The sequence below is a fragment of the Psammomys obesus genome, unplaced genomic scaffold (genome assembly GCF_907164565.1).
Source record: "Psammomys obesus unplaced genomic scaffold, mPsaObe1.curated_primary_1811, whole genome shotgun sequence".
Lineage (NCBI taxonomy): Eukaryota > Metazoa > Chordata > Mammalia > Rodentia > Muridae > Psammomys > Psammomys obesus.
The window spans coordinates 14,091,929-14,113,472 of NW_026585626.1; the positions used below are offsets into that span (position 1 = coordinate 14,091,929).

Consider the following 21,544-nt stretch of genomic DNA (forward strand, 5'->3'; position numbering starts at 1 on the left):
ATGTACCCAGTTTATATGGTGCTGGGGAATGAACCCAGAGAATCCAGATGGCAAGGCTGCTTCAGCATGTGCCGTTCAAGGCTCTCATATGAACTAAGCTCCTTTTCACCTTCAGGTTGTGTTCAGTTCAATCTGAGAACACCTTGATGAAGTCTGAACATGCCCAGACAGTGTGTCAGCTAACATCCCAGAATGAAGTACTCCGGAACAGCTTCCGAGACCAGGTTCGACATTTGCAGGATGAGCACAGAAAGACAGTGGAGACTCTGCAGCACCAGCTCTCTAAGGTGGAAGCTCAGCTCTTCCAGCTCAAGAGTGAGCCATCCACAAGAAGTATGTATATCTTTATGAGAAGATTGGCTTTTCCTGTTCTGGCATATTTGTATCACTTAAGAACATCACAAATTCAGGAGAAAGTAAAACGTTGGGTGGATTAATGGTTAACAGCACTGGCTGCTCTTCCAGACGACTTGGGTTTGATCACATGTGATTCATGTCCATCTCTAATTCCAGTCCCAAGGAAATGCAGTGCCCTCTCCTGGCCTCTCACAGCACTGCCTACACACTGGACACAAATACATGTGCGAAACACCCAGAGACCCAAGATAAAAATAATAATTAAAAATATGTAAAAGTTAAAAGAAAAATTTACTGAGTAACAACCTGTGTCAGTTCTGTGATTAATGAATTATGGATTTGCTTATTGGAAATAAATCTGAATGACTCCCTCTTGGTTACACTTAACAGCAGTCTATGCAAGTTCTTAAACTACTAATCCTCGTAACTGTGTAACCCTCTGTATAATGTATATTTATTTTTGTTTGGCTTACACATATTTCTAACAGTCTCATGGCATGAGTTCTAATTCTAGCATCTATCACTTGGTACCGAGTGTTTGCCCTCAAATGCACATGTTCTTGGTTGCAAGCTTTAGGGCAGAGCAAGGGACTTATAAACTGTACTTGTTGAATCTTGCACCAGTGTGGCTTCTTCTTCAGATTTTAGTGAGGTGGAATTGTCTGTCATTCAGCTTCAGATTCAGTCTTTTATTCTATTTCCAGAAAGAGACAAGAGAACGTCAGTTATGACGGTGATGTTCCAGTCCTATGTTTGTGGTGATTTGTTATGGAAAATGTTGTCATTGCAGCATGGCAGGTGTGGATCAAGGTCAAAAGCTAACTTTAGGAGAATTTAATTTACACTAGCCATGGACAGTGGCACATGCCTTTAATCCCAACACTGAGGGAGGCAGAGGCAAGCAGATCACTGAGAGTTCGAGGCCAGCCTTGTCTACAAAGCAAGTCCAGGACACAGAGAAACCCTGTCTCAAAACAAACAAACAAACAAACAAACAAAAAGGATCAGTCAAAGAAAAATGGGTTGCACAAAGAGGCTGTAATGTAGGAATCAGGCAGTGTAAGAAGCAGTTGGTAAAAATATCAGAAACCCAGGGAAATGCTCCAGAAAGGCAGCCAAGGGCTAACAGCTTTAAAAAGACTGGGGAAAGAGTTCATAGTATTGAAAAACAAATGAACTCTAATACTTAAAAAAAATCTGGGTTAAGCTATGAGAGCTTGCATAGAGTTAATTCCTCATCAGTCAAGTAATTCGTTTGGTCTTACGAGCTTTATGTATCTATGTAAGTGTTCATTAAAAGCAAGCAAGAAACCCTTTCTTTTTTTTTTTTTTTGAGACAAAAATCATGCTGTATAGCCTTGGCTGGCCTGGAACTCATTTTCTAAACCAAATGTTAGGATTAAAGGTATGTGCCCAAGAATTCTGTGAGCTGTAATTGATTGGTTCCATACCCTGGACTCTGGGCTCTGTAATCTGAACACTGGAGAGGTAAGCAGGCAATACTAAGTACCAACAAAGATGACAATGTAAGGGCAGCCATGAAGACCAACACATTGCAGCATGTGAAAAGTAGGGAGTGTTATGTAAAACAAGCATTATCCAGCTGTTCAGCAGGCAGCAATTTATATAGTTTCTGTTGGATGATTAGCATTGCTCAGTGGAGAGTGACTAAATATTTGTAACTGCTTTGCATCCTTTCTTTAGACATTTGTTTACCTGCTATTTAATTTCCTTATCATTTAACACTCTCAACACTGTCTTTAATTTCATTGACTATCTTCATTAGCTTCAAATCCGTTGCTTTTTTTTTTTTTTTTTTTTTTAACAATTTCACTTATCCTTTAAAATATTTAATAGGCCCTGCTTCTTCCCACCAACTTTTGAAAAACCCCCGAGAAAGAAGACACACAGACCTCCCCCTTCTGGACATGCACTCGGTGGCCCGAGAGGAGGGAGAAGGGATGGAGACAACTGACAGCGAGTCTGTGTCTTCGCCTGGCACACATGTTCAGTCTTTAGAGCAGCTCCTTAGTTCTTCTGACACCAAGCCTGGTAGGTTGCTTTGAACAAATTGTTTTGTTTTTACTTAATCTGGCTATCTTGTTCAGTAAGCACTACTCTGATTTTTATGTTTTTTCAGCTGTTTCAGTAAAAGGTCTTATAGTATGAAACAGATTTCTTTAAAAACTAAAGTCATAGCCAGGCGGTAGTAGCACATGCCTTTAATCCTACCACCTGGAAGGCAGAGGCAGGTGTATCTCAGTGAGTTCAAGACCAGCCTGGTCTACAAAGTGAGTTCTAGGACAGCCAAGGCTACACAGAGAAACCCTGTCTCGAAAATTTTAAAAACCTAATAAATGTTAACACAAGCATGGCCTGAGCCAGAAGTGGCTGATGAAAGTCCTTTAATATTATTAGAAAATAAATGAACTGCTCCCTTCCCCTCCAAGAAACTAATAGTTTCAGTTTTTCTTACAATGAAGTATTGGCAAATTAGCTGTGATAAAAAATAGTATAGTTTTCGGTATGCTTTTTGCTCTTACCTGTAATGAATATGACTGTTCATAATTCAAGAGGATTTTTGTCTTTCTAGCCCTAGGACCACAATTATATTCACCATCGTGTTATCATGTAGATACTGTGGCAAAACCCTTGAGAAAGATAACTTAAGAAGAAAGATTAAGCCGGGCCTGGTGGCACATGCCTGTAATCCCAGAACTCTGGGAGGCAGAGGCAGGCGTATGTCTGTGAATTAGAAGTCAGCCTGGTCTACAAAGCAAGTCCAGAACAGCCAAGGCTACACAGAGAAACCCTGTATCAAAAACAACAGGAAAAAAAAAAAGGGGAGAAGAAAGAAAGAAAGATTAGTCTTAGCTTACCGTTTCAGCCCGTGGTCACTTGGCCCTAGCATTTGGCAGTGGCAAGACAAAATATCACGGTGAGCACCTTATGGCAGCAAAGAAGTGGACAGGAATGAGCCAGGGTTCCAGCATCCCCTCAAAGGTACACCTCCCGTGACCTGTTTTCATTCTTCTAGACCCTACCTCCCAGTACTACTTCTCATTGGGAACCCAGTGCTCCCTAGCATAAACTGTAAAGCCTGTACTCAAACTAGTTGTACTACAATAGAAATTCAGTCTTACCTGTGCTGCTTTCAACTAGAAAGTTTTGAGCTGAGGTATATCCTATAGATGTAACAAAGGGTGGACTTAACCTGTTACAAAATAAGACATTTGATTTTCTTATTTAGAGTCTGTGATCTCTGATTTTGAAAATTAATTTTTAGAACAGCATCTTACAGAACCCACTTTATGGCATACTGAATTTACCAAAGAAGAATTGGCTGAGAAGCTCAGTTCCACCGCTAAGAGTGCAGATCACTTAAATGGCCTGCTTCGGGAGACAGAGGCCACCAATGCCATTCTCATGGAGCAAATTAAGGTGCGGATGATGGAACCTGGCTCCCCTGAAATGCTCTGTCACAGTTGCTTTTCTAACCCTTTGTGTACATAAGCCCCATTTTTTTAAAATTTTATTTTATTTTCTTAATTACACTTTATTTACTTTGTATCCCCCCCATAAACCCCTCCCTCCTCCCCTCCCTCTTCCCCTCCGACTCCCATCCTCCCCTCCCCCTTCTTCACGCATGCCCCTCCCCTAGTCCACTGATAGGGGAGGTCCTCCTCTCCTTCCTTCTGATCTTAGTCTATCAGATCACTTCAGGAGTGGCTGCATTGTCATCTTCTGTGGCCTGGTAAGGCTGCTCCCCCCTCAGGGGGAAGTGATCAAAGAGCAGGCCAATCAGATTTTGTCAGAGCATAAGCCCCATTTTACAAGTTCTCGAAGTCATTGTTCCTGATACACTTAAACGTGAGTGTATGACCTTGAATATTAAGGACAGTGGAGCACCAGTAATTCAAGGTATTCCCTCTCCTTCTCCCTTTCTTCTTCCAGCTTTTCTTTTGTTCTCCTTCCCCTTCCTTCTTTGCCTGTCTCCCCTTTTCTCTCCCTCTCCAGTTCTCTCTCTCTCTCTCTCTACCTGTCTTTCTTCCTCTCCTGTTTCTTGGGACAACCCTGGGCAGGCCTTCAATTTGTTATGTAGCCGAGGATTTCCATTAATATCTGATCATCTTGCCTCTACCTCCTAAATGCTAGAACTGGGACTACAGCTAGCTAAGAGTGCTCAAATGAGATGTTTTCTCCCTCTAAGGATAATGATTCAGCACTCAGGAGGCAGATCTCTGTGACTTCAAAGCCCTCCTGCTCTACAGAGCTAGTTTCAGGACAGCCAGGACTTCACAGGGAAATACTATCTCAACCCTCCTTTCCCCCAAAAAAAAGCCTTCATAATGACTAGAGAACCTTAAAAAGACAAAAAAAAAAAAAAAAAAAAAAAACCTAACACCAGGCCACACATAGAGGTACACACATACATCCCACCACTTGGGGTATTAGAGCAGGCAGAGGCGATAGCTGATTTTTAAGGCCAGCCTGGTCTACATAACAAATTCCAGAGTTCCAGGTTAGCTGCAGTTATGTAATGAGACCCAGTCCCAAAAGATAAATAAATGAATGAATAAGTATAGGGGAGATACCAGAAGCAGGCAGGAGGTAGCAGCCTATAAAAATGATACAGCTAAATTGAAACTTGTAGCTACCTGGCAGCAAGTACATGCTTCTGCTTCCACTTCTGTTTTATATATGCTGCCTCTATGTAGAGCTGTAATTGTCAGGTTGGTTTATACTGAATTGTATTTATGATGCCATCTAAATACTTTAACATATATCTCTGTAAGTTTTCAAAGCACTGTCACGTCTAACAACACTGACTAGTAAACCAAGAAGCATATTCAAATACTACTTCTACAGATCATATATGCATGTATTGCACTTATGTGATCTCTTAGACTTGTGTCACTTTATTAAGTGATCCTGGATCTTAGGGAATAAGCCAACTTTTCTAAACCACAGAAGTAATAGGTGTACTTACAACTTGAATTATCCTCGGACATCTTAAGTGTAGGGGCTGAAAAGATGGCCCAGTGGTTAAGAGTGTGGGCTAATCTTGGAGTGGCATTTCCTAGCACCTGTTAGCTCCTATTACAGGGCATCTGATACTTCCAACCTAAGTGAGTTCCTAAGTGAGTACTCAGGAACCCTAATATCCCCTACACACACAAATAGAAAAATTGAGGTGGATGTTTGTTTATTTGTTTTGTTTTTCTGTTTGTGTGTTTGTTTGTTTGTTTTTAACTTTGTACTACTTTTCAAATTACCTTCCTCCATTTTCTCGTGGTGTTGTATAATGTCTAGTGTTCCTTGATGCTCCTGAACTGAGCTTGTTTTGGTAAAGTACTGTTCACTCTGGACATCCTGATAGCCTGGGTCTACAGACAGGGCAGAGGAAGGGGTCAGGGGAGGCTGCAGATGTTTACCTCCCCACCTGCTCCCAGACCACCCCTGCTCACCCATGTCCCCAGAATAGAAGGAGGAGGTGTATTTGTGGCACCAGCTTATGGTTCTAGTTGATCATTTAGTCACTCCCCAGTTCTCAGCATTTCTGTGATGCCTGTGCTTCTTGGGCAGGAACATCTCTGTATTCCCATTGCATGCATCTGCTCTTCTCCGTTGTAGTATTTGGAAAACTGTCAGATTAAAGCAGTTCAAGGTTCCTCTGTTTACTCTCTTCTTGGAGTTAGTTAATAGGTCTCACTCTTTTCTCTCCTCTCAGCTCCACTTTTATGGGGTAGGGGATTGCTTAGGGAGATGAAAATGTGTGTGTTCAGTTTACTGTGTTCAGCAGACAGCCCCATACCCTCTAATAACTAACCTCTAATGGCAGCTTCTCAAAAGTGAGATAAGAAGACTGGAAAGAAACCAAGAGCGTGAGAAGTCTGTGGCCAACCTGGAGTACTTAAAGAATGTCTTGCTGCGGTTCATTTTCCTGAAGCCTGGTAGCGAAAGAGAGAGGCTTCTTCCTGTGATTGACACAATGCTGCAGCTCAGCCCTGAAGAGAAGGGAAAGCTTGCCACAGTTGCTCAAGGTATGTGGTGGAAAACCCTGCTGTCTGGTTTGGGCTGACTGGTGGTGGCGGGTAAGGATTGGTGTGTGTAACCATTTTCTGGTTAAAGTCTGTTCCTGGACTGCACATAACTAGCTTCCTTTTTAACATTTGGAGCAGGTGCACTACATCAGTGAGTTCAAGACTCAGCAAAATATGGTATAATGCTCAGTTTGACCTTTGGTTTCTGAAAATTGAATCTATATCCTGGTATTAAGTTGGAGATGTTTTGTTTAGCATGTGTTCACATGTTTTCTTCCTCCCTCACTTCCCCTTAATCTACTCCCACTCCCTGACAAAAGTCCCTGACAGTGGTCTGTGATCCACTTCTTGATCTCTGCCTACCTACCAGTCCACTTTTCAGGTGCATGCAACACAGTTAACACTGTTTCCATAAACTCCTTTGAAATGCTTGTGTTTCATAGACCTGACTTCTTTTAATTGGTCTAGAATGTTTTCATTCTCAAGCAGAGGAAATATAGTAATGTCCCTGTAGCTATAGTCAATCTCTTGAATTTTGAACTCGTGGCCAGTTTTTCTGGCAGAAGTAGGAGAGATTTGTAAACTCTACCTACCATGTGCTGACTCCTTCGAGCCCTCCTCAGCTCTTGTTTACTGCCACTGTGTCATCACAAATCAGTCTCCACTGTATTTTGTTACTGTTCTCCTTCAAGCTTGGTTTTGTTGCAGTTTTTCAGGCTTAGTTGAAAGAAGGGTTGTGAGGGTTTAGATGTTTGGATTTATTTGTGTGTTTTGATCCCTTCCTAGTTACAATAAGTCATGTTTTTTAGCTTAATACCATTTATGAATTGAAGAAGCTGATCATTTGTGGCATAGCAGTCCAGAATTTTGAATTTGGTGTTTACAGGAGCATTGTACTTATTCAAATACTGCACATACAGAGGAAGTCAGTTTTCTGATTACATCCAGGGGCATCTGATCAATGTGAGCACCAACAATACCTCACAAGCATACTGTGAACTTACTATAGCATTGCAATACTACCATGCCCAGAATATATAGCTACCAGCTTGTGACTGATGTTCTCATCTTGATGCTCTTTAATATGTCCTTCTATCCCCGTTCTTCCTAAATAAACTAATAAATTAAGGCTGTCCCTTGAAATTCAGTCACTTGATATACTTAGTAACGCTTACCTGATGGACCTCACCCAAGATATTATATTTTTAGCAAGCTGATGCTTGTGGTTTGGGGCTGTGCCTCGAGATCTTGCTTTAGAGGACTGATTAGATTCAGGGTTAATGTTTGGCAGGATTACTTACTTCATAATGAATATTGGTAGTTCCTTTGGATCTGTTTTCATGCAACCTGTCTTCCTAGTGAAAAATGTTTACTCTTATTTCTGTTTGCTGTAGTGCAGATTCCCATAGCAACTGTTAACGATAGCCAAATGAACCCAGCCATCCTACTTTAGACCTATTCAAAAGTCCGAGGCAGGAGGATATCAAAAGCTCCAGTTTACTCTGGGCTGCAATGTTGGCTTACTTTTTAAATACTCTTTTATTTACATTTTTTTCACATTTCTTTACTCCACTCCAGTCTCTTCCAACACCCCAACACCAGGTAGGAGAGAGAAAGGGTTAGTGGGAGAGGAGACCCAGTTCTCTTAGCTGCTTCCTGCTGGTTAGAGTTGTTGGGTTTCTTGGAGGCAGTCCAATCCTCGTTTCAGAAGATCTCCAACTTCTTGTATTCGTGCACTGACAACAACAGGAGCCAAAAGGGGGAAGCAGCAGCAACTTTGTTCTTTCTTGGAGGTCTGTACTCTCTGGGCCGTGGTATTTATTCTCTCTCCAGAGTCCTCTGATTTAAACTATCTACAAAGAGCTCCTCTAAGAGCCGCATGAAGCAAAGAAATAGTCTGCTGCTGTAAACTATCTGAATCAGTCCCACATCCTACATCTGAGATTAAAATAAAAATATGTTTATATCCATAACACAGCAGAGTAAATACCAGACCACAAGGGCTATAGCCAGACCCTATCTCAAGCATTAACAAAAAAACTCAATATAAGAACATACCATTTGTTTATGTATATAAATATGTGTTTGTTTGTTTGTTTGTTTGTTGTGTGTATCTGTACTATATGTTCTGTGCATACTTGCCATGGCACACATGCAGAGGACAGTTTATGAAAGTTGGTTCTGTATTTCCATTATGTGGATTCCTGGTATCCAACTCAGATCATAGGCTTGGCAGCAGGTACCTTTATTTACTGAGCCATATTGCTAGCTGTATATATAGTAGTTTTGGCTGTCCTGGACTTGCTGTGTAGACCAGGCTGACCCCAAACTCACAGCAATCCACCTTCCTCTGCATCCCAAGTGCTGGGATTATAGGCATGTGCTACCACTTCTGGCTCATATCATATAAATTTTTAATAAATGATTACCTTTAATTACTTTTATGTGCTATTTTAATTTATTCTCTCAAACTAAACCTACTTTATAAAATCTTGGGGAGGGGGGTTGTTGTTTTTGTTTTGTTTTGAGGCAGGGTTTCTCTGTAACCCTGACTGTCCTGGAACTCATTCTTTAGACCAGGCTGGCCTCAAACTCAGAGATTTGCCTGCCTCTGTCTCCCAGGTTCTGGGATTAAAGTCATGAACCATATTGCTATAAAATTTATCAACATTTCAGGAATGTGATTTTTTTCTACTCAAATGAAGCTTTTAGTAAAATAATAATATATTCTCAATTATCCAGTATGCTTAATATAAAATATTAGCTCAGTATCTAACTTTCAAGTGTAGAATTCCTTGATTTGTAGGGATCCCTGCAAGCCGCACTGCTGGCAGAGAAAGAAACCATGAGAGACAAGAAAGAAACTCAGTTCAGTTTGACTTAGCTGGTGTTGGTTCAGACTTCTGGAGTCTGACACCAGGCATTTTATTTTAGATGTATAGTACAATTTTGGAAAAAAATATTCCTGGTAAAAATTACCTTAATCTCATATGTACAATAAAACTCACAGTGTGACTATATCAATATGGTTTTGCAAAGTGCAACACTCTTTTGCCCTCTACATTGATTAACAAATTTAAAAGACACTAACCTTAGAAGTTTTAGAGTTTTTGATAATTTCACAAGAATATAAATGGAAGTTCTCAGAACCTAGAATTCTAAGTCCTGTGAATGAACAGGAAAATACCACTTCTTAAAGTTCCTGTTATAATTTCATATTTTAATTATTGTATTAGTACTTTCTATACTAATTGTGTCAGTTGCTATGATAAAATACATACCATAACCAAAAGCAAAAAGAAAAGGTCTCTTGTGGGGAACTGTCAATCACAGCATGGAAGACAGGCAACAGGAGCACGAGGCTAGCCTGGCAGTTTGGAAGCAGAAGGACAGAGCAAGAAGTGGGCAGGGCTGTAAAATTTTCAAGCCTGCTGCCAGCAATGTGCTTCCTCCAGCAAGACTTCTTAAAGGTTCCATACCCTCCCCAAAGAGAGCCACTACCTGGAAACCAAGTGCCCAAACAGATATTTGCAGGCCACACAAAGCATGGAAAGTGCAAAGGACAGCTCTCCTCCTCCTCCTCCTCCTCCTCCTCCTCCTCCTCCTCCTCCTCCTCCTCCTCCCCCTCCTCCTCCTCCCCCTCCTCCTCCTCCTCCTCCTCCTCCCCCTCCTCCCTCAAACGACAACTTTTGGGCGTCAGTTCTCTTTCTCTATATCAGCTAGGAATTGAACTCAGGTTATCAGACTTGTAGATTAAGCTCTTTAACCCACTGAATTATCTCACCAGCCATAAATGTAAATCTTAAAGTTTAATTCATTTTAAAGAGTTTTCTGAGTCTCTTAAAATTATTTGCTGCTTCTTCAACTGACAAAGGAAGTGAGAACCTACAAAATTAAAAACTGTGATGGGTTAATGACAGACACGATTGACAGAATGAATCAACCAGAACACAACAAGTAGCAAGGAATTGTTAGAATTGAGCATCAAGAAATAGATTAAGCCGGGCATATTGGTGCACACCTTTTTTTTTTTTTTTTTTTAGATTTTCATGACATTTTATTTTTTTCTTTACTCTTTTTTTTTCACATTTTTATTATTATTATTATTATTATTATTATTATTATTATTATTATTTAAACTTTATTCATTTTGTATCCCCCCCAGCCCCTCCCTCCTCCCCTCCCAACCCCACCCTTCCTTCCTTTCTGCATGCATGCCCCTCCCTAAGTCCACTGATAGGGGAGGTCCTCCTCTCCTTCCTTCTGATCTTAGTCTATCAGATCACATCAGGAATGGCTGCATTGTCTTCTTCTGTGGCCTGGTAAGGCTGTTCCCCCCTCAGGGGGAGGTGATCAAAGAGCAAGATTGGTGCACACCTTTAATCCCAGCACTTGGGAGGCAGAGACAGGCCGATCTCTGTGAGTGTGAGGTCAGCCAGATGTACAAAGTGAGTCTACAACAGCCAGGACTTTGTTACACAGAGAAATCCTGTCAGGAAAAAACAATCAAACAAAAATAGATGAAAGACCCAAAAAAGTCGGGGGAAGAAAGCACTGGACAGAAGTTTAGTCGAGGTCCTGTCCTTTTGTGTGAGTGTCCTTTCCCTCCATTTTAAGACAAGGTACTGAAGATGTGGCTCAGTAGAGTGTTTGCTTGGCATGCAAGAGGCCCTAAGTTCCATCCCCATCAATCCCTAAAATACGTGGTACATACCTCTAATCCCAGCACTTGGGAGGTAGTAAAAGAGGTACAGGAATTCAAGGTCACCCTCAGCTGGCCAGGAGAGCCAGGGCTATACCAAGAAAACCTGTCTCAAAAAATGAAGAAGAAGAGAAGGAGAAGAAAAAGGAGGAAGAGGAGAAGAAAGAGAAATCCAGAATAATTAATGTATCTTTTATAGTGCCTGTAATCAATGAAATAGATGTTATTTGCTTATATTGTATAGTAATTCCATATTTACACTTCACATTGATAAGATTTAATTTTTAATTTTTTTTTCCCAAAGGTGAAGAAGAAGGTGCTTCCCGTTCCTCTGGATGGGCATCCTATCTGCATAGTTGGTCTGGACTTCGATAGATTGATAGAAAGAACAGAATTGACTCAACAGAATTCATTTGGGGGAAAAAATGGTTATTATTATTTGATCAGGAAGTGTGCATATCTGTTCACGTCCTCTGGTGATTGTATATATGGTAGCAGATGTGTTTAGAATCTCAACTTGTAGTAAAAGGACAACAGCTTGAAGCAATGGTACCAATTGTCCACAGCCCTCTAACTCAGCACCACAGTCTCTGTGCTCTCCCATGCACAGAGGAAACAGTTCATTCCCGCACTCTACAACCCCAGGAGTCACTCATTACTGAGTAGTACTATGAATTTTGAAACTGAACTAAGTTTTGGTACCATACCAACTGGGGAATTTAAGCTTTCAAAATAACGTTTCAAGATTAAGGAAATGCTTTATTGGTAAGGTTTACATAATATTAAGGGATTATGAAGTAAATATGCTATGGTTAATTATGAGACTAAGTTAAATTGCAATTTAGTTAGTTGCTTTAAAATGCCCCCCTCCCCTCGTTTGTTATTTTCAAAATTCACTCTGGTACTGGTGATGTGATGCTGACTGAATAGGTGGATGCCCCCCCCCCCCACAGCTGTGTTTCCATGTGTCTCCAGGCTCTCAGTGTACTGCCACTGCTCATAAGCCATGAGTCTCTTTTGAGAATTCCCTGACTCTCAGAACAGTGACTGTCTTACCTAACATTAAGTCCACACGTGAGCCTGCTGCTTCCAGTGTTGTTCAGGTAGTCTGGTTCCTAACCCTGACCCCCAGAGGGCCCTGGCTCACTCTTGGTGAGTAAGCCTGGCTGGGGCTGGGGGAGAGGGATTACTTGCCTTTATATCTCTGGAAATACTCTTTTGGCTAGATTAAAATTGTGCTCTTAAGTCAAATTTGGGAATTATATGTTAATATGTAATTTGTTAATAAATAACCACATAGTGATGTCTGGAATTGTTAAGCTTATGGTTTATTCTCCAGTTTTCAGTCTCAGCTGGAAACCTGACTCTCTATTTCAGTCACTATGAATATTGGCTTCCAACCTGGTTTGACTGACATTTGCTGCTGACACGTTGAGTTTGTTCTCTTAAAGCTCTCCATCTCACAGTGCTCGCTCCACCTGTTAGAACAGACCTAACTAAGTGAGTGTGCTGGTTAAAGTGCATCGATTCCAGAGCTGACTCCAGAAATTGAGTGTTTAACTTCATAAGCTGTGAATGAGTATGCCCAGTGGCATCCAATGTAATTTTAGTAATATTTAAATAAACTCCATGATTTCTTTGCACCTACTATGCCTTTTGAAATCTGTATAAACCTGTTTTGAAATCTAGTCTGTTCATATGATTATATAAAAATACCTTTGCATGGTAAAAATTACTTTGATTACAAAAGACATATATGCTTTTTGTGACCAGCAATAAGGAACTATAACAAATGATATTTCTATTAAATGCATTTAACTGTATATTATATTTTTATGACTGTTGTTTTTCTGTTAAACTTTCTCTTTGGGATTTCAAATTACATGGTGAGATGTCTGCTGTCCCTCCATGGCTGGGACCTGTTGGTACTGAAAATGTGTTACAGACTGAGCTACTCAGGAGGCCAGGGCAGAAAAATTGCCTTCAGCTCAAGAATTTGAGGCCAATCTAGTGAGACCACCAACCCCAAGCCTCTTAAGAGAATACAGATAGCAAGGCATGGGAGCATAAACCTTTAATCCTAGGAGGCTGAAGTAGGTGGATCTCTATAAATTGGAAGCCAGACTGGTCTGCATAGGGAATTCCAGTCCAGCCAAGGGCTACATGGTGAGACACTGTTGAAAGAAAAAAACCAAAAGACACACACACACACACACACCAACCAGATCTGAAGAGAACATGGGTGCTTTTCTTTGGGCAATGTAGACATGGATATAGCCTCAAGAAGACCTTGGAGGAAAGGCTTTGCTCACTTCATGCAAATCCCTTTGGACTGGGCTATAGGGAGAAGCAGAGTACAAAGAAACACAAGGACCAACTGAACCCAGGCAGGGAGTTAGTGTGGCCTTTAGGCCAGTAGTTAGTGGGTATAAGGCATTCAGCCAGTTCAGTTCAATGCTCACCTGCATTGTGCCCATAACAACTTGTTTTGAGACTTACAACGTACCCAGAACTGGTGCTGAAATCTCATTTGAGACTAGGCACATGCTATGACAGATTCTGGACTTGATCCAGCTAGTATTGAAATACCTTTCATTGTGACCATGCATGCATATATTTCCTTTTGTGTTTTGTTCTTACCCTGGTCCTCTGCTGTTCTCCCCATCCCATCTTACTGATCTTACAGACCATCATGTCTTCTGTCATGTCCCTCAGTTTTTTTTATTCTTGTTGTTTGGTTGGTTGGTTTTGATTTTTCAAGACAAGGTTTCTCTGTCTGTCCTGGAACTCAGTTTGTAGACCAGGCTGGCCTGGAACTCCTCCCTCTGAGAGATACATTTCTCTCTGCCTTCCGAGTGTGAGGATTAAAGTCACACGCCTGGTTTCGAAGCAGTTTTTAAATTTGCATCCCTCTACTGGCCAAGGACATTGAAATTTTTTTAAAATATTTATTGGCCATTTGTACTACTTTATTTGAAAATAGATTTTCTTTCATACAGTATCTCTTCTAACTCCTCAGCTCCTCTCAACTTCCCAATCCACCCAAGTCCACACCCATTCTATTTCTCATTAGAAAACAAAAGGCATATAACAGCAACAACTAGAATAGGGCAAAGCAAACTGCTTTCGAGGACTCAAGTTTATTTCACTGGCCCATTTAATGATTAGATGATTTTTTTCCTGATGTTGAATTTTGGCAGTTCTTTATGCATTTTAAATATTAATGTTTCTGATGGATGATTCTTTTTCCCATTCTGTATCTGTTACTTCATTGTGATCATGTTTTTGGTCTTGCAGAAGTTTTTTTTTAATTTCATACAGCATATAAATTAATTTTTATGATTATTTCCTGTGAGGTTCTGTTCAGAAAATCCTTGCCCATGGCTGTATTTTGTATTATGGCAGCTATTTTTTTCTAGCAACTTCAAAGCTGACTTGTTGCAAACATTTTTATTTTATGCAGTTTTCTTACACACTCTGTAATGCACCTCTTTAATTTTTATTTCTTTTCCCAGGTCAAGATTCTAAGCTATATTTCCAATCTTTTTTTTTTTTTTTAATGCCTCCTTGTGACTAGTTTCACTTAGCATGTTTTCAGGGTTCATTCAGTTTATAGCAGCTGTCAGTACTTCATTCTTTTTCATTTTTCAGTGAATCCCATTGTATGAGTCACTACTTTTGTCCATTAGTTTACAGACATTTCAATGTGCCTAACTTTTGTCTGTCATGAAATTTGGAGCTACACAATTTTGCATAAAAGGTTTTTTATCTTTTCATCCCTCGTGGAGAAATATATAGGAGTCAATTTCTAGTTCCTTTAGTAACTGGCCAAACTATTTTCTACATGATAACTCCTCCTAACAAGGTATGAGGCTTCATCACAGCCATATTACTCTGATAGGAAAGATATTTAAGACTTCTATGGGACTCAGATTTGAGTAGTCAATGTGGTATTGGGAGTTAGTGCCAAAAGTAACTTGGGAAAGAAAAGATTTACTTGGCTTATACATCCTGATCACAGCCCATTATGAACTGAAGTTAGGAAAGGAACTAAAGCAGAAACCATGGAGAAACACTGCTTACTGGCTTGATCTCCATTGCTTGTTCAGATTTCCCTTTTTATGTGTGTGTGGGTATTTTGCTTGCATGTGTGCGCAATGTGTGTGCAATGCCAGCAGAAGCCAGAAGGTGACATCTGATCCCCTAGAACTAATGTTATGGATAGTTGTTAGTAGCCTATGGGTTCTAGGTTCTCTGGGAAAGCACCTCGTGTTCTTAACTCCCAAGCCAACTCTCCAGCCCCAGCCTACTTTCTTATGTAACTCAGAGCCAGCTGTCTAGAAGAGGCTGGGCACGAGATGGCACATACCTATAATCCCAGCACTCGTGAGGAGACAGAGGCAGAAAAATCTCTGTGAGTTCAAGTCCAACCTGGTCTACGAACTGAGTCCAGGACAGCCAAAAAGGTACACAGTGAAACCCTGTCTTGAAAATAAAGAAAATCTTGGGAGGAACAAAAGAAAGAGGCCTATTTGTTTCTAAGAGTTGTGAGACGAAGTGTGAACCTTCCCAGTATCCAGTACAGTAAAAAGCAAACAGGCCTTCATGGCGCTCCTAAGTTATTGGTTGAATTTCATTGCCTAGGAGCTCAATGCCTATACTCATGGAATAAGCTTTTAAAGAAAGGAAGTATGTTCCCCCTGGAGAGATAGCTCCTGGTTAAGAGCTAGCCCCAAAGGTGTGAGCCCCAGAAAACTGGTCACCACCTCTTGTCTGCTGTGAGGGCATGGAGGTGATGCCCTCCTCACCCCTCACCACCTGTCGTAGCTGGGAGACCTGGTCCCACTGTAGTAAGAACAGGAAAGTTATACCTGCCCCTCACTGGCTGAAATGCTTGGGAGAGCAAACCCTGTACCTCACCTGGGCAACACAGTGGAACTGGCCCCGATGGTGAAGGCACAGGTAAGCCAGTCCCAAGACTGTGAGAGTTGGAGATCTGGCCCAGTCCCTCACTGGCTGCAGCACTTGGAAGAGTGGTCCCCACAACTTGACACAGTGGAGCTGGCTGTGGAGACGTGAGAGCAGAACTGACACTGCTTCCTCCCGATGGTAATGTTGGGTGGCCAAGCAGGAGCAGTGCTGGAGAGCTCGCCTTGGTGGTGCACATAAGGGAGAGCTATCAGACTGACCAGTTCAGCTGCCTGTCATGTCTAGGTCCAGGCCTTTGAGTTCACCCACCTCAAAATCTACATTATCTGTGAACTGTTCAGGTGCATGAAAGGGCCGGCCCTGCCAATTCAAAGCTGCAGGATTCCCATGACATGGTAACAACAGGATAACCAGGAGTCCTGATGAGGATCTAAAATTGATGGTGTCACAGAAGCCAGAGACCTCAAATCAGACCAGTGATTTATTGTAATGAGCATTTACAAGCAAAGATGTGTGGACACAGGGGTATACCGTGGGACACGCTGTGACACACTGCAGTTTCCATGTTTTTTGTGTGTGTTTATTGGTTGGTGTTTTCTGTTTTGGGTGGGGGTTTCAAGGGTGTAGGGAGGATACAAGAGGAGAGGGATATAAGTGGGACTGGGGTGTATGATGTGAAACTCACAAAGAATCAGTTAAAAATGAAAAACAAAACAAAAACCTCTGCTCTTGCAGAGGACCAAAATTCTGCTCCCAAATCCACATTGAGGCTCACAACTGTATATAGCTCCAGTTCCAAAGGATTCCATGCCATCCTCGAGCCTCACGAGCAGGCAAATACTTATATACACAAAATAAAAAGATCCACATTTAAAAGGGGGGTGGGGAGATGGCTTAGCACTTTTGAAAAGTATGCTTATTTATTTGTGTATTTTGAAGCCACATAAGCAGTGTTTGAGATCTTTCTGTAATTGCTTCCCACACTGGCAAAAGTGACACAAAATGTCTCTTGTCCAGAAGGTTATAATTTCTGTGCTTATGTTTATTGACTCTTTTTTGGTATCAAGAGAAGACAATGCTTGGTTTCTTATTTGCTTTATAAAATCTATTTTTCTAAGTAATGCTATGCTCACATACTTCTTGTGGGTTTTTGTTGTCGTTTCCTTTTCTTGTTTTGTTTTACCTGTTAAGGATAGAAACTGGGATCTGGTGCATGCTAAGCAAGTACTGTACCACTGAGCTGCACCCCTGCAGATATCTCACTGCTTCTCAACATGGTAACACGCTAGATACAGATGATGCTCTCCTTACAGAGCTTCTTTAAAGACTACTGTCCTTGCTTGCTCTTTTTCTTAGCCAAGTAGTTGTAAAAAGGTTGCATTCCCTTCAGAAGCCTTTTCATCTCACCCTGGTGTTTACTATTACCAGCTTTCCCAAGGAGATGAATCTATTAGCAAACTCTGGCTATCCTGACTTTAAAGTGTTATATTACTCAGTATTACCTTTTTATGGCTGCTTGTCTCAGTTTAAAATTTTTCCCTTTCAAAGCTATGTGATAAGGTGAAACAAAACAAAGATGAAGAACTGAAGTTCAACTGAGGGCTATATTTCAATGAAGTGGATTTCTTTTACTCTCATTTTTTTGAGATTTACTTATTTTTCTTTTATGAATATTTGTCTGCATGTATATATGTGCATGATGTGCATGCGGTGCCCAAAAGAGGGTATCAGACCTGATGGAACTCAAATTACAGGTGTTTGTGAGCAACCATGGGGGTGCTGGGAAACGAACCTAGGTCCTGTGCAAGAGCAGCTAGTGCTTTTCCCCTCCGAGCTATCTCATGAATGTGTGCATACATGTCACATATGTGTCAAGGTCAGAAAAGAACTTTTGTGTTGTTTTTGTTTTTGTTTTTTGAGACAGGGTTTCCCTGTGTTGCCCTGGCTGTCCCGGACTTGCTTTGTAGATCAGGCTGGCCTCAAACTCATAGAAATCTGCCTGCCTCTGCCTCCCTAAGTGCTGGGATTACAGTCCAGGATTTCCGTTCCTTCTCTTATTACCAAAATAGAATTGAGAATTTTTCTGAGTAATTTCAAAGGAGGCTTACATTATTTATTTTGCAAGGAGGAAGGATCAGATAACATCAGACAATGGTATTGGAACCGTGGGAATCAGCAATTATTCACAGGAAGCTTTGGGAGGTTTTGTTTACTGTAGTCTGCCTGAAATTGGAAGAAAATTGAAAAGGCAAGCTGAATGTGGTGTTCTGGAGCATGTGAAGGCTACCAGTGAAGCCTGCTCTCCTCTGTCAGTATAGCTAGCTGAAGCCAATGATGCACTTGCAGAAAACCTGGGGCTTGTCAATGAATCCCATTCTGAAGATGGTTGGCTGACCAAGATGACTCGAGTGGCCCTTCAGAGCCAGATGAGTTAGAGTGAGGAAAGCCTACGAGAAATATGTGAAATCCATTGAGGGGTGAACATGGCACCCATCAATCCTCCAAATAAAGTAGTGTGGAGCAACCTGCCCCAGCTTGTTTAGTAGTGACACGGTGGAAGCTTACTTTTGAAAAAGAGTGGTTATAAGAACTCCATATTTCAGGTTGACAATGAAAGTCTCACATAATACTGTAACTCACTATCTTAGTTACTTTTCTACTGCTATGAAGAGACAGCATTACCAAGGCTAACTCTATAAAAGCATTTAATTGGGGTCTTGTGTAGAGTTTCAGAGAGTTAATCTATTATCATCCTGGTGGGAAGCATTAGTGCTAGAGCAGAAGCTGAGAGCTTTATATCCTGATCAGCAAGCTGGGTGTGGTGGTGGATGCCTGTAATCCCAGCACTCGGGGAGGCAGAGGCATGTGGATCTCTGAGTTTGAGGCCAGCCTGGTCTATAGTGTGAGTACAAGACAGCCAAGACTGCATACAGAAACCCTGTCTCGAAAAACAAAATGCAAAAAACAAACAAACAAAACAAACACAAACAAACAGAACATCCTGGCCATCAGGCAGCAGGCAGAGACAGTGAGACTAGACCTGCCCTGGGCTTTTGAAAACTAAAAACCCACTTCAATTATACATCTTCTCCAACAAGACCACATCTACTCTAACAAGGTCCTGTCCCATATTCATTCCCAACAGTCCACCAACTGGGTTCAGTGCTGAGCTATTTCTCCAAGCCCAATAAAGAAATATTGTAAGTGACGTATTCAAATAAATGCTTAAAAATGAAGCCAGACTGAGTTCTGATGAACTTCACTGATCTCATATGTGATAATGTAGGAGTAATGGGATTCTTCATGTACAACTCAGTGGAGTGGAATTTTAGGAATGCTCAACTATCATTTTCCCAGAAACAGCTTGCACATATGTTCTCCTAGTCCAAACTTTTTTTTTTTTAACAACATGGTGAGAACAGGACTGGCATATAGCTCTGTGGTACAGTTCTTGCTTTCTATACATGAAGCCCTGGGCTCTTTTCTCAGGGTTATAAAGACCTGTGGTGTTCAGAGAATGTGATGAACTTAGTTATCAACTTCGCTGAATCTGGAAACAACTAAAATATAAACAACTAGGCACTCCTGTAAATAATTTTTTTTTAAATCAGATTATTTGAAGCCTAAATATAGGCAGCCCTTCCGGTGGCAGATATAAAGTCATAGATGGAACTTTGCTTTTTAGCTGTTTGCTCTAACTCTCAATGACAAGTTTATCTTTCAGTTTACATTGGAAGCCCAATGTAAACAGGCAGCTCTCCAGGAATGTCCCAGGCCTTCAGCACCAGATTTGGACAGCTGAGACATCTAGCATGTGGACTGAGCAACTACTGGATTCTCAGCTTCTTCAGTGTGAATTTGAACCCAGGATTTTTAGAGTCTAAGATTTTACTCTAAATTAATGAACAATACTGTCCACTACATAAGTTTTTTTATTATTAAACAAAAAGAGATGAAAATATAATAAAACCCAGTGTTGAAGATACAGGAATTATCTAGTTTTATTATCTAATAAATTATCTAGTTTTATTATCTAAAAGAAATATTTATTATCTATAAAGAAATTTTATTATCTATAAAGAAATATTGTAAGTGACGTATTCAAATAAATGCTTAAAAATGAAGCCAGACTGAGTTCTGATGAACTTATTATTATCTAATAAAACTCAGTGCTGAAGATACAGGAATTATTGGGGGGTAGGAAATAGTGTCTGTAATGTTATGGGATATTATCTAGTTTTATTATCTAATAAAACTCAGTGCTGAAGATACAGGAATTATTGGGGGGTAGGAAATAGTGTCTGTAATGTTATGGGACAAATTAAATAATGACGATTAGGCATGCAACAGATCTTCTATATGAAAGTGGTTTATTAGGTTGATATAAAGAGAAAGGAAGAGAGAAGGGAGAGCAGAACATGATGGGAGGAAAGAGGGGGGGGGAAGAGAGAGAGGGAGCACCCAGATAGAGAAAGGGGAGAAGGCCAAGAGACCAAGAGAGAAAGGGGCAAGGTAACCACACCTTCCAGCTGTAGCCACCTGGCTGGTGACACATGATGACATCATAAGTTGCTAGGCAACCCAGAAGCAGGTTTGGTTCCAAAATCCTAACAGTGTCCCCTGATCTCTTATTATATACTTATCTGGTAAAGACAAAAGTAGATGGAAAACAAGAAATGAAAACTTTTTTTTTTTTTGTTTTTGTTTTATTTGTTTGGAGACAGGGTCTCACTACATAGCTCTGGCTGTCCCAGAACCCACTATGTAGAACACACTGGCCTCGAACTCACATAGTTCAAACTCCACCTTCTGAGTGTTAGGATTGAAAGTGTGGGCCACTATTCCCAGCTAAAAAAAAAAAAAAAATGCATTTTTAACTGTTTATTTTGAATACTGTTACTATTTAGGCAGCCTGCTTCTGGGTTGCCTAGCAACCTATGATGTGATCATGTGTCAGCCGCCAGGTACTCACACCTGGCAGGCCTGGTTCAGTTGCTCCATAAAAGGACCAACCCGTCACTTTGTCTCTCTCTTGCCTTCTTGCTCGTGTGTTCTCTTCCTCTCTTTTTCTCTCTCTCTTTTCTCTGTTAGGATGTGGGAGACCAAAGAATTAAATATTAGGTTTTTTGGGGGTATTGGTTTAAAGTTTAAAGCACAAGCTGAAGGAAGGCCAGCCAGGTAGAGTCATGTCCAGCTGCCTGCTAGAAGGAACTAGCCTTACTGCATTCTTTTCCTGCCTGCTAGAGATATAGTTGCTAGGAAACTGGCCCAGATAGCCAGGCCAGAACCATTTATGGTCTTGGCACATAAAGTAAACCAATCATTTCAAAAGTCAATTTCCCTTACCCAATCATGTAACACCAAGGCATATAACCCACCACTTGTGGTTTTTCCCTTTAAAAACCTTGTTCCCCTAGACCACCCTGCTGCATACCTCTCCTACTTCTGCAGAAGTTTTAGGACCAGGCTTGAGCTTGAATTAAATAAACCCACATGTATTTGCAGTGGAGTC

The 21,544-nt window shown here is 40.9% G+C and overlaps 1 protein-coding gene across 2 annotated transcripts in view; it reads left to right on the forward strand.

Moving 5' to 3' along the window:
• Positions 1-12,926, forward strand: part of Gcc2 (GRIP and coiled-coil domain containing 2) — a 51,767-nt gene extending 38,841 nt beyond the window's left edge. For both annotated transcript variants that reach the window (XM_055614206.1, XM_055614215.1), the window contains 5 exons: positions 116-333; positions 2,215-2,409; positions 3,644-3,798; positions 6,200-6,401; positions 11,408-12,926. In XM_055614206.1, the coding sequence (XP_055470181.1) occupies positions 116-333; positions 2,215-2,409; positions 3,644-3,798; positions 6,200-6,401; positions 11,408-11,478 (841 nt within the window). In that variant the 3' untranslated portion in view covers positions 11,479-12,926. The remainder of the gene's footprint in view (positions 1-115; positions 334-2,214; positions 2,410-3,643; positions 3,799-6,199; positions 6,402-11,407) is intronic.
• Positions 12,927-21,544: the final 8,618 nt, after the last annotated feature.